General features: G+C 40.5%; 2 protein-coding genes across 7 annotated transcripts in view; one reads left to right on the plus strand and one right to left on the minus strand.

The window, feature by feature from the left end:
- Window positions 1-125: 125 nt before the first annotated feature.
- TAF11 (TATA-box binding protein associated factor 11) lies at window positions 126-6,197 on the minus strand. Its single transcript, XM_010994510.3, has 5 exons — window positions 5,937-6,197; window positions 3,195-3,343; window positions 1,922-2,009; window positions 1,469-1,565; window positions 126-785 (listed from the first exon to the last, which is right to left on the minus strand). The coding sequence occupies exons 1-5, from the start codon at window positions 6,099-6,101 to the stop codon at window positions 655-657; spliced, it is 630 nt and encodes a 209-aa protein (XP_010992812.1). The 5' UTR covers window positions 6,102-6,197; the 3' UTR covers window positions 126-654.
- Window positions 6,198-7,453: 1,256 nt separating this feature from the next.
- Window positions 7,454-13,672, plus strand: part of ANKS1A (ankyrin repeat and sterile alpha motif domain containing 1A) — a 176,647-nt gene continuing 170,428 nt past the window's right edge. For 3 of the 6 annotated variants that reach the window (XM_031434885.2, XM_064476406.1, XM_064476405.1), the window contains exon 1: window positions 7,455-7,777. In XM_031434885.2, the coding sequence (XP_031290745.2) occupies window positions 7,575-7,777 (203 nt within the window). In that variant the 5' untranslated portion in view covers window positions 7,455-7,574. Of the gene's footprint in view, window positions 7,778-13,672 lie in introns of all 6 variants that reach the window. The other 3 variants (XM_064476407.1, XM_064476408.1, XM_031434884.2) reach the window with 2 other exon arrangements.

The following is a 13,672-nucleotide window of genomic DNA, read 5'->3' on the forward strand; positions in this document are numbered from 1 at the left end:
TAGAAAATGGGAAGACTCAAATTTTCACAAAAAAGTCAAAACCAGTTTTATTCTGACACCAAAAAAGAACGATGAGCTTCTTTCCATTCCAACCAGCTAGACAGAAAATGAATACACATAGGACATGTTGTAAAACAGTTTAATGATCACTCACCAAAATTCATAGAAGAATCTTAACTGTTTACAGGGACAAACTATTCCACCACTCCTGCTATCACCATGTCCTTCATGGTAGAGTATCACAAGTCAAAAGTTTCTGGTGGTTTCATTTACTTAAAACCAGCTGCATGAAACAACCTAAGTCACCGCAACTTCAGGCTTCAACGTGAAACCATCAAACCTTCTGGGAAAGGTTTTCTTTCTGACAGCAGCTCCTCTGTCCAGAAGATGCTTAAGGCCCATGTACCTCTCTTCTTTCAACCAGCCAGTAATGAATGGTAAAATGCCTTCAGAGGCCCCAATAATTAGTCAAGGCAAGTATGAAACAGGCTGCATGCCTTCTTTTAGGTGTAATGAATATTAGAGTTTTGAGAAAGATATTAAAATCATGGAATCCTTGGAGGACTGAGATACTAAAGCACCACTGCACAAAGTCTCATGCAATAGGGAGTCTGGAACCAGTACTTCTTCCTTCAGGCCCTTCTGGACTTTGGTCTAGAAGAAGATGATTTTTTTGTGCTTCGAGTTGGGAATTTGCCCCTTTGACTTTAACCTCCGAACAGCCTCCCTCATGTGTTTGGGTTGTAGCGGTGGCACTTCTCCCCACTTCTCACACACATCCAGTGCTAAACAGAGGGCAAGGAGAAAGTTTCATTATCACACAAGAGCTTATTAATCACAATCCTTTTGAGTCCTGTAATTCTCATTAAATCTTGCCTAAAGAAATAAACCAAGACATGTTCCCTTCTTAAGAGAATGCTGTAAAATGTATCATGTTAGCTTTAGCATAATATCCCATATCAGGCTTTATCATAGGCAACAGTTTAAAACATATCTTCTTAAAAAAAAAAAAGACAAACATTTCACCAGCTAGCAATTAGCAATGGACAGCACCCAGGTTCTTTACTTGATGGACAAGAGGGCAGTTCCCGGGGGTCATAACATCAGGGACAACTACCTACCAGACCACACTGGTCAGCCCCAGCAACTGCTTTTCATGTATCTTTACTTTTGGCAGCAGAAATGAGCAAAGTTTATTGGAGAAAAATACAAAGCCTGCTTCTGTCACCCTGAGCTAAGGACAGGAATAAGGAAGGGAGATTTCCTAGATGCTTCCAGGCCTCCCAGTATTGAAACTTTCAAGGAATAATGGTCATGCTCTCCTAAATACAAGGCTCCTGCTTTGGTCAACTTCTATCTAGTGTAAATGGAAACTATCACTGGTGCTTTAATAAGTCCCTCAGCATAGATATTCTTGGAAATCAGACCACCACAGGTTCAATCCAGTATTTAGACCAAAACCACTCACCTTCTTCTACCACCTCCCCGACGAAAACTTTGGAAATACCAGACATAGCGATAACAACATTCTGAGACACAGAGGTGCCAGTGATGGACTGGATCAGCTTGAAAGAAGGACAAAGACTCTGTGATTAAGGTAGTCAAGGACTGGCTTTGGAACATAGTACACACGAGAGCTCTGCACTGAAAAAGAGTTCACTAAAGGCCAGATGCTGAAATTGAGACTATTAAAACAAGGATTCAGGTATATAATGGTCTATCCTGTTTGTTGAGACTCTATCCCTAGAATACAAAACTATGACTAGTCAGATTTTTGAGGGGCATGTTATTTTTATTTTCCCACTTAAATGATCCACCAAACTTGCCTAACATCTCACTTCAAAATGCCAATAGATATAGCTCTTGAGTCTAGTTCAGTTCTCACAGCTGATGGAAATGAAGTGTGGTAATCCATCCTTACCCTTTTAATGGCTGCCTTAGGGAAAGCTGACCGGCGATACATTTCATAACGGTTCAGCTGCTCCTCAGAAAAAGAAGAAACCAGGATTCTAGACAAAGATTCAGGTAATTAAGTTCACTTGCAAGAATGGATACTTAAGATACATTATTAAAGGCAAGTTTCAGACATTTAGAAAATGAATTTTTCAAGGGGTCAATAGTATTAGGCTTAGTGCTTACAAGGTATGAAGACAAGGATTTCTACCCTTAAGGAAGCTGACAATAAGTGAAACACAAGTTCCTTTCTTACTTAACATTAAGAACAAAAACAACAGTGTTGGGTCATGGAATCACACTCTATAGATTATGTTTTCAGCATGAGGCTCGCTCTCCCCATTACACTACCTTACTACACTTCATGTTGATGGTAAAAATTTAATATATAAATTTATATTCAACTAGTAGTTTCCAACATTAATAGACTAGGGGGAAAATGTAAACTATATGGAAAAGGGTTAATACTGTTAATATATAGTTAAATTTTTCAAATAAATTAAAAGATGGCCATACCAATTTTAGAAAATGAGCAAAGGAAATGAACAGGAAATATACAAAAATCCCAATGGCCAATAAATATAGAGGAAAAAACTTAATGTTCATTATAATGTTGTCACAAGAAAAAAAATCAAAACAACTACAGGGATTGGTTAAATTATAGTTCATCCATCTAATGGAATATAATGTGGCCATTAAAAATGATGATTTATGGGCATATTTACTAATGTGAAAATATTTAGCTATACATGTAAACTCTGGGTGGTGGGACTGTGGGTAATTTTTTCTTCTATTTTTTTCTTTATTTCTGAATTATTTGCAATGAACCCATATTATTTTACAATCAGAAAACATAATGAAGCTATTTCCATTTTAAAGAAAATTATGACCTAGATGTATAATTATGGACATGGAAAACACTCACTGTATATAATGTGGAAAATAGGTTACAAACAGTATTTAACATCTTTGGAATTTTTAATTTAATTTTATTTATAAGTATATGTAAAGAAAGTATCTTGGAGAATAATATACATTAAAATATTAACAGTGTTTATTTTGGTGGTAAGGTGATACTTTTAAAAATGTATATTTTCTATAATGTAACATAATGTATTAATTGCTTTATTTTCTTTTGAGTTTAAAAAAAGAAAAAAATGTTTTTAAGGTGAAGAAAAATGTATTAACTTTGTGTGGTCAAGTTAGAGCCTTGAAAGGGGAAAGATCAGAAAGTGACTTACTGCATCTTTTGAATCTCATCTTCATCCACTTTCTGCTTCTTCTCTTTCTTTTCTTTGGTATCTATTTTCAGCTTTTTGGCTGCAGGAGTAAGTAATGATGAGTCTTCCCTTTCAACAGCTGTTAAATCTGAGATATCCTGACTCTTGAGCTGAGAAGACAAAAGAAACCCCGTTCTATGTTTGGCCTACTTTCCAGACTTGGGCAAGGTAAGAAGATACCATATTCATGACAACACAATAAATCCATTTATTTCTGTAGTTTTTTTGGTTCCAGGCATAGGCTGTACCATCAAGTGTAAGATATACCAGTGTAAGATATAAAGAAGTTTATAGCAGATACAAACTACTATATATAAAATAGATAAATAACAAGTTCCTACTGTATAGCATAGGGAACTATATTCAATATCTTGAAACAACCCTGTAACAGAAAAGAATATGAAAAAGAATACATGTGTGTATAACTGAATCACTTTGCTGTATACCAGAAACTAACACAACATTGTAAATCAATTATACTTCAATTTTAAAAAAAGCAGTTTTTAGTCCAGCTGTGAAAAGAAAACCTGCCCAATAATCCAGTTTTCCAGGTTAGCTATGATCATAGTTCCAGTATTTATTTACAAGGGCAATAAAATGCCAAGGATCATGAAAACCACTCTCTCCCTGAGCCCACCTCTCCTGGTGTGGGGATGTCAGCAAAGTCCTTTTCATCCAGCCAGCTCTTCTTCCTCTAAATCTATAGATGATTCCATGTGGAAAGAATACTAAAAAGGGGGTACCTTATTAAAATAGTGTTTCTTTGAATTTGGAATTTTAAAGTGAGCTTCTCCCCCATTTAGGGATCTTTTTCCCTATCTTTCAATTCTATTATATCATGCAAATATTTATTTCCTATCGCTAGAATGAGAACTTTTTGAAGATCGGTTTGTCTCATTTTTTATTTCTCATCATATAAACATTTAACATTATTTTACTTATGCTAGATGTTTAAAAACAACAAAACAAATCAAAATTCTAACTTAATACAGAATCTAAGGATACAATATATCTCATTAATGGGATTTAATTTCTCTTTTCCTTAAAGAGGAACTTACATTTAAACTCATACAGGAATATGAGTGGTGGGTAAGAGTAAAGTAATAAATCTTTATCAGTCTTTTCAACTTCTTCTCTAGTTACTAATTTAAACAAATTTTCTAACCTCTTTGTGCTTCAATTTTGGTAATTTATATTATTCTTAAAAAGAGCCAATTTTCTTAAATTTTCAAAAGCACTTGGTCTAAATTTGAACATTAAATTTTTTTATAGCTTAAAGATCTCCATGTCAGTGCCTACAGCCCTTTCTTATTTCATATTGTTGTATATTTACATTTTAAATAACCAGGTCTTAATTTTATTGTTTATGTTTTTAAAGCACTAATTCATTAGTCTCTACTTTTATTCTTATTAACTCCTTGTTCCTACATTCTTCTGGTTTATTTTGTTCTTCTTCTGGTTTCTTGAGTTGGGTGCTTATTTTCAATATCTCTTGTTAATAAAAAATACATAAGGTTACAAAGTTTTCTTTAAATAAAGTTTTGGTCAAATTCCATGGGATTTGATGTAGCGTTCTCTCTGTGAATTTCTTTAATCCCAGGGCTATTTTGAAAATAGTTAAAAATGTCCAGGAGTTGGAGTGGGAGAAGCCTTTTATTTTTTTAATTTCAGGTTTTATTGCACTGTACTAACAGGATGTGGCCTGTTATGATTTCTACTTTTAAGAATTCATGTTTTTATTTGTGGTCTGATATATGATCAATTTCTTAAAGTGTTTCAGAAGCATCAAAAATTGTTCAATTTTCTGCTGGGTGCAAATTTCTGTATGTAGAGCTCTTCACTGGACTAAGCTGATTATTATTCAAATACTTTCTGTACTTGAAATCTCTTTTAAAGATTCCTTCTTAAAATAGTTTTGTCACATTTTTCTTTTTCTAAAAGTTCTTAACTTTATTTCTATGCAACTTTATGCTTTGAAAGGCTGTTTCCATTTAATCCAATGTCTTCCCCCATAATCTCACACTTAAACTCATATAGGAATTATAGCTCTAAGACCCCAAGATTCTACCTTTAGAAATGGAACCCACAGAATTTTGAAATTCTGGTCTCCTGACTGATGCTCACTGATGCTCTTGGGGTGACACATTCGATAGGTTTGGTGTGTTTATGCCATACAGACCCTTGGACATTAGCGCCCAGGTCACTGGTAGCAGTTAAGTATTTCAAGAGGGTAAGAACGTGACTAAATTAGTAACTACCTCAAAGTGTCCCTTTAACGACTCTGCAGCCTATAATGACAAAGTTATGCTTAAGCAACACATTTTAAAAAACTATATTGCGGTAAAAGGGGTACTAGGGACCCTGGGTCCTAGCTCTTGCCCTAATCCTCAGTGTAGCACCAACTCCAATTTCCTCACCAGGAAAACCAGGAGGCTATTGAAAATCCCTTATAAGTAATTTTAGCGCCCTTAGTCAGGGAATAAAAATATCGAGCCAGCGGTTGGGTCTCTGGAACCGAACCTGCACTAAGGTTTTGTAGCCTACCGCCCCCCAACCCCGTCCCCAAACTCTGCGCGACACGATTGCAGATCTAAAGGGAGTCATGGTGAGTTCGAGAATCTTAGCTTGGGAGGACCAACCAAGAAGCCCGACGAGCAGCCTGTGACACAACGCCTCTGGCCTCATTGACACATTTCTTCCTACCTCGCCTTCTTCTGCTGCGGCTTCTTTCAAGTCCCCATCTCCGTCAGTTTCCTCCGGGATTCCGTCCGTATCAGTAACCCCGGGAACCCCGGGAGCAGCTGCCGTCTCATCTGACTCCCCTGTCTCTCCACCTTTTTCAGTGGGAGACTCGCAGGCATTATCCATCGCGGCGAAAAGAAGGGAGAGGAGATCGTGGCGCTGTCAGACTCAGGAGCTCGGGACCTCACGCAGCACTGCAGCCCAGGAGTTTACTTCCTGTCGTCGCGCTGAGATGACATCACCCGTACCGCTCCTCGGAGGGGTCATTTAGAGGCGCTCGTAGAGGATTTCAGGGCTCCGTGTTAATTCTGATTTGATGGCGGTGGGGAGAGGGAAAATTGAGGTTACGGAATTCAGTTTGTGGATTTTCCACTCTGGGAAACTAGGATTTGTAAGGGAGAGCTGCGTTGTTTACTGAAGGGTTTCTTTTTCCTTTCGGTCTTTCTAAAGACACAATATTAGTTAACTTCATTCATAATCCACTTTCCTCAGAGTAAAGTTTGGGGACAGGAGAAAACTCAGTTGCGCTGCACCCCCTTGTCGTGGGACACGGCTACCGGGTAAACTCAGACCAGGACTCAACTTCGTACAGTTCATTTGGACAGAGATCGCTGGCCTGTGTTTACATGGAATTGCCAGCATTTCTCTTCTGCACCTTAAAAAAAAAAGTCATATAGCTTGAACAGAATTTATCCAATTCAATAATAACTCCACAACTATTGAGCGCCTACTTCGAGCCAGGAACATCGCTAGTACCAGAAACAAAACAGGCATAGTTTCTACCCAACTGAATGATTTCCCCAATTCACCAGTACTCAAGATTGGCGTCGGATTCACCAATTGACTTTTTTTTGTCTTCACCAACTGACTTTTAATCAGTTCGGTTAATGTCATCAAAGTAAGAAGAAACACATCCAACTGGGAGGGAAGTCTTTCCTTTGAATGTTTCGCTTTAATCATCTATTTTAGCGGTTGGGAGCATGAAGTGGAGATATTTCTACTTGAAAAATTTCCTCTTTTCCCTCATAGAGGTACAGAGGGGGGCATTTTATTCACCTCTGTATCATTAGGTTCCCACACCCATTACATGTTTGATTTCTGCGTCCAGAAAGAACTGACTTGGAAATGTAGGTGCGCGTTACCATATTTCTCTCTTTGTTTCTACACTGCTTGGATGAATTACCGTATTTCCTGCCCTGTGGGCTCTCAAAACCTTTGGGGAAGAAGTGCACGTTGAGAGGCGCGTACAGGTGTACCGCATTTGTTTCCTTCTACTCGTACAGAGGGTGACCACGTGACGCTCTCCTCATGCCCTGGGAGGCCTATTTCGGCGCAGCTGAGTCCACTTTGCGCAAACCACAGCCACCTGCGCCCGCCCGCCGAGCCCCGCCCAGCTAGGTGAACAAGGGGGCGGGGCGCGGTGACGCGTGACGCCAGATCCCGGAAGTGACGCGCTCCTGGGGAGAAAAGGCGGGGGGGAGGGGGGTGGTGTCCCCGGCCGGTTTGGGGGGTGCGTTGCCCGGAGACGGAAAGTTTGGGAGCCGGTACAGGCTCCGCAGCGGCCCCGGTAGTGGGGTCTGGGGGGCGGCGGCCCTGGGGATGGGGAAGGAGCAGGAGCTGCTGGAGGCGGCCCGCACGGGGCACCTCCCGGCCGTGGAGAAGCTGCTGTCCGGGAAGCGGCTCTCCTCAGGCTTCGGGGGCGGCGGCGGCGGCGGTGGCGGCGGCGGCGGCGGCTCCGGGGGCAGCAGCAGTGGCGGCGGCGGTCTCGGCTCCTCGAGCCATCCCCTCTCCAGTCTGCTCAGGTGAGTAATGCTCCGGGGCCGGGCAGCCGCCTGGAGACCCCCTTTCCCCTTCCCGTTTCGTAGGTCCCCAGAGAGGTCGTGGCTCCGGAGACCCAAGTGGGGTGGGTTTGCTCGTGTCCCGGGGCGAGAGCAGGCGGCCCAAGGGGCAAGGGGCGCCGGTGCGGGTCCGCGCGGCTTCGGGCTCTCCCGGTCTCGCGTCCTGACCCGGCTGAGAAGAATGGTGGGAGTGCCCAGGTGGCAGCCTCCGCCGCATGGTACAGCCCGGCTTCACCCTCGCCCGCTGTCGGGTGCCAGCTGTTGTATTTCAAACCACTTTAGAGCAAAAAAATGTGTATTTTAAATCTCCCTCATCTCCTGCAGAAACTCCCACGCCTTGCAGAATCTCAGGGTTCCCCTGGAAGAAATTCTCTTGATTCCCTTCTTTTGGGAACTTGGAACCTTCTACAGGGCTCTGCGGGACGTGGCTTTTGTTGTTTATATTAAAATTTCCTCTGGGTTTATCACATTCAGAGTGTTATTTGAGCCCCTTTTGTGCTTGAAGCTTAAATTCTGGTGCCTTGTAGTAAACCTCATTGGATTAGTCTGTTAAGTGGCATATGCAGGATTCATCAAAAAATAAAGCTATTGAAAGGCTTGTTTAGGAAACTGAAGGGTACTTTAAACTTTTCCAAGGTCTGTTAAAATGAACACTTGAATCTGGAACTGTAAGGATTGAGAGAAAAAGGTCACATTTGTGTGGCTTGGAGAGGGGATTGGAGGTGCTTTGTCAGTGTGAGTAAAATGTGTTGTTTCAGCAGCACTTTCATAGCCTGTTTTCTTTTCCTTCCTTGTTCTTTGAGGTTTTTAAGAAGTGGAAGTTCATTTAGAAATGGCTGTGTTTGTTTTTGTTCCCCATTAGTTTATGTAACTTCGATTTGCGTGAGCTTGGACCAAAGGAGCCCAAGGCTCTAACAAATTGTTAGATATTAAGCACTGAGTGCAAACCCAGGTGTCTACAGAAGATTTTAAAGAACAGTATGAGAAAAGAACTCTTCCAGCAAGTTATTTTGGGGAGGCAAAAACTAGTACCATTTGGGGCAATTTCTCCAGCCACTAGAACAATGCTGTCACATTGTACTCAGGGTTTGTTGAATAAATAAAAGTATCAATTAGAGAATGATACATTTCTACATGAACTGATGGTGGTACTTACTGTTAGTAGTTCGGAAAAATGAGATATCACTTTGGGATGAGATGGAGATCAGGGCTTTCAGGAGGAGGGGGACTTCAGCTGACTTTGAAGGACCTGAGGATTTGGGTAGGTGAAGTTCTGTGATAGTGTTCCAGGTGGGCACACCATGATCAGGGGCACAGAAGTGGGAAGGGATACTTATTTGGTGTTAGTGGGTTACTAAAAGAACACTCTGCCTAGACCCTTGAGTGGTTGGGTGTGATAAAAGGAAATAATAATGGGTGGGCTTACTTCCATCTTTCAGAGTGTCTTAGTCTTTCTTATGTTTATATTACTAGTTCCTATATCAGTGCCAGACAGAGACGTTCAGTAAATGTACTTTGAATGCACGAATTGGGTTTTGACTCTTAACTGGATTACTTTTATATTTCTGCACTTGTGATGCCTGAGAGACGAGAGAAAGACCATACAAGTTTGAAGGTGCCTTTCTCTAATGAGGTGAATGCTGTAGCATTTGGAGTTTGCCAAAGATACTGTAACCTACAGTATGTCCTGCTGAAGTGAGAAACTTTCACATATCTCCTGCCTTCAAGTTATTCTTAGTTCTCTTGCTCAGAAGCTGTTGAAATTTTGCTGAGGATTTAGCTGCCTTGTAGTTAAGTAAGACTAGAGAATCTTTGTTGAGCACAATATTTTTTCACTCTGGGCCTCATGCTGATATGCCTAGTCTCTGTCATAAAGTGTGAATGGTATCTCCATTCCCTTGTGTAAGAGATCTGATACCTTCTGACTTGCTCCTGTATCTATTGTAGCGATGGTGGATGGCATGAGAGTTGCCCTAGCCTCTCTTCCCTCTGACTCCTAGGGGCAGGGAGGATCTGCAGGCACTAGTTACACTAGGTATGTCATTAATTAGAGGTGACTCTGGTTCAACTAGTGAAAGATTTTGACGAAAATGAGACCATGCATTTAGATAATCCCTAGGTCAGCATGTCCTCCCTTTTTAGGTTTGGAAATAGTAGAGGGTAGGTCCCCTGTGCCCACACTCCCAACCTCAGGGATCCTGGGTTATTTAATGAGAACTGTAGAATCATGGCTTTAGCTTTGGCCCATTAGTATTGCCAGTTGCAACCTATGTTTGTCCAGCTGTTTTAAGTAACCAAGTAAAGCAGTCAGGAATAGGAGCTTACAGCTGCAGTGAATATAAATGTTCCAGACCACATGTGTGTTTGTCCACTCATCTGTTTATGACCCCTCCTACCCCCTCATTCCACAAAGGCTTTGTGCTTATTCCTAAGCTACAAAATGCCTCCTCTCTCACCCCATCCCTTTCTCTTATTCTGCTTGGACTTAGGTCTTAACTTCTTAAAGCCCTCCCTAATCACCCTAATACACGCAGATCTCCCAGCCTTCTGCTTGTTTGGAACCCATTATCTGCAGTAGCTCTTCAGCTCATACTTTGCTTGCCTATTTTTCACAATTTATAGTCACCCTCGCCAATTGAGAACATACCTGAGAATCAGAAAGTCAGCAAAGAAGACTTCTAATAGGGGGGAAAAAGCTGTTATCCCTTTTGACTGTCACTTATTTACTATACATTTATTCAGAGGTAGTATATATAGTATGATGCTTGTTAAGACCACTTGTTCTGAAGTCAGACTGCCTGGATTCACATTCCACTGCCACCAATGAGTAGCTGCTTGATATTCTACAAATTACTCAACCACTTTGAGCCTCAATTTCTGCATCTGTGAAATGGGGATAATATTATTTGCCTTAGAGGTGTTATCTTAGGTGATGAGTGTGAGAAACTTCCCACAGTTTTCTGGCACATTGTAAGTGCTCACTGCTAGGCTTCCTCGGTTTAGTTCAGCATGTACAATTTTGCCATATCTGCTGTGGGCAGAGTACCATGGCGGACACATTTTTGTTGTTGTTTTTATTTATTTTTTTAAACACCTTATGGTGGTATGGTTCCTGTACAGTAAACTACACATATTTCAGATGTACAATTTGATGAACTTTGATAGATGTATACACCAATGAAACCACTACCACACTCAAGATAGCTAACATTTCTATCACTCCCCAAGAGGTGCAATTTTTGAATTCCTCATTTATCCCTTCCCACCTCCCTTTACCCACTGGTAACCATAAGTTTGTTCACTATGTCTGTGAGTCTGTTTTGTAGGTAAGTTCATTTGAGACATGTTTTAAATGTTATTCTTTCACACTTGAAATCTGTTTTCCAAGCCGGTGCAGATTGGAAGCAGTCAATTAGGGAGAGGCCCTGCTCAGGCAGGCATGTTAATGACGTTCACTCACTAAACGCTTACCCATCATCTCCTTTGTGCCAGGCCAATTGTTAGACACACTGTAGAGTTTATCTCAGACCTGGCACATAGTAGGTGCCCTATCAAAATTAGTACCTCTCCCAATACAGTACATTTATAGTAGCATGATTGTGTGACAGACTGAAAAGTGAGGGACAGGAAAAGTGGTTAAAGTCTAGCAGAATTTTTGCCACCCTCAGTAATTCAAGACTATTAACACAGATGTGTGCATCCTTACACACCCGCTTAGGCCCAAGACCTCATTGTACTATAGTTTAGTGCTGTAATAGCTGTTTTTTTGACTCTTAGCCAGTCAAAGATTAAATTATGTTCAGTATAGCTTGTTAATGAAAGTACAAAAAACATTTTAGTTTTCTATCCAAAATGATTCAGGTATAATTTTTGTTGCTTCAGAGGACAAGCAATAGATGATCTAGAAGGCATAGTTAACCTAAATGCCTAGTCCTACAGAGATTCTAGAATAGCATGGATTTGAATGGATGCATGTTTTTACTCTGTAGCTTGGGACAGGCACTGTACTAAACTTAAAAAAAAAACTCATGGTATTTTTCAGCTCTGGGCACATAGTGGGCACTCAAATTCTCACTTAATGGGGAGTTTGACATGTTTATGGTTATAGTGAAACTACTGATTTTCAGAAAAGCAACTTCTGTGTGATAATACAGTAAGATTTGAGTTAAAAGTGAATTCTACCAAGTAAGGGGCAAAAAGTTCTGAGGAAAGGAAATGTTAAAAGAAAATATCAAATATTAGCTTAAAACTATAAAATGAATTATGAGCTGAATACCTGATTTGTGTGAATGTGAATGTATGTAAATGACGAGAAGTGAAATGCACTCCTCAGGGTTTAGAAGCACAGAGAAACTAGACCAAAGGCTGGAGCTGAGGAGTAGATTGTGTCATGATCTAGGAGAGTTCTAGACCTGATACCTTAAGCATGAGAACAGTAAGAAAAGAAGCCAAAGAGGCTTGCTGGAGAAGTCTGGAAATTTATAGACAGTAGCAATAAATGTGGCTGTAAACCAGATTTTACCCTGCTGTGGGCAGGGGGAGACTATCCAAAAACAGTCACGAGTTTCCCACAGATAGGAAAAGGTTCTGAAATAAGGAATGGAGAATGAAGTTTTGAAAAATGGACCCCATTTAGGGGACAATAACAGGTTCTCCCCAAATGTCAGAATATATGACAAAGTTATTCATTGTTTAAGATCAGTCTGAAGACTCATTCCTGATACTTACTTAAGGACTTCAGACTAAAAAAAAATAATTACTCTAACCATTCGATTGAAATGGCCTCTCTTCACCCCCCCAGAATGGATCTGTAGCTTGGAAATTATAATGAGATGACAGCTTTTTCTCATGCTGACCCTTTTACTTTTGTCCTCCTATTGTGCCAGATTTCTTTTGAACGTGACTGTTTGAGCAAGGTGATTTTAACATCCTGAGGAAGAAAGCAACACTGACCATGTAAGAATTGTAGAGTGGGAGGGCTTGGAAGCAGGAATTCATGGATTTATCTGATCTAAGTACCTGCTCTTCTAAGAGAACGCAAAAATGAAACAACAAAACAAAACACAGCTATTTATTAGGATAGCAGTTTTCTGGATCTTCCACAAAACCTCATTAATTCATTAAAAATAGTTTTTAAAAAACTTTTTAAGATACTTCTTTAAGTATAATTTTATTGGGATGACAGTCCTTTTCTTTTACTTTGGAATTGCTGCACATTTTTGCTTTCTCTAAAGTAGAATGTGGTTCCCCTGTTAAAACAAAACAAAAAAGGTAGCATGCCTGGAAATGACTTCCGTGTGATTACTTCATATCAAAAGATCTAGAGAATGCCTAGTCTTAAACTGAGCAAGGCATCTACTTGTAGTACAAGATAATTTAACAGAAGTTTGGTAAATCAGGGATCTCCCTTTTCCTGAATTCTCCCATTGAAGTTCAGTTTTTACTGTCTTAGTTGCAAAAATTAGAGACAGGAAACACTGAAACTATCTTGTGAAGAATTTGGTTTGTATCCAGTCAGCTCCAGCTTGTTCACTTGTCCTGGGAGGTTATGATCCCAGTGAAAGTTGCATCCTTGGCCAGAAAAATCCCTTCAGAAGGTTCTTTCCCCACCCCCATCCCTCTTGGTTTGCTCACCTCAAACAGCTGTGAATTTTGGTTTGCAAAAGGAAGTTAAGGCTATTTCTGCCCTAGTCTTCAGTAGGGAAAGTAAATTACTGGGTGTTATAGCCCAGAGACACCAAGGAAACCCCAAAAGTAGACAGTAGAGAGTTTGTTCTTGGAAATGTCAGGTTCTCTTGTGGGCAGAAACTGAGTCTTTTCTGGAGAGCCCTCAGAAAATGTTCCCCACACTGATTTCCA

The sequence above is a fragment of the Camelus dromedarius genome, chromosome 19, assembly GCF_036321535.1.
Source record: "Camelus dromedarius isolate mCamDro1 chromosome 19, mCamDro1.pat, whole genome shotgun sequence".
NCBI classification, from domain to species: domain Eukaryota; kingdom Metazoa; phylum Chordata; class Mammalia; order Artiodactyla; family Camelidae; genus Camelus; species Camelus dromedarius.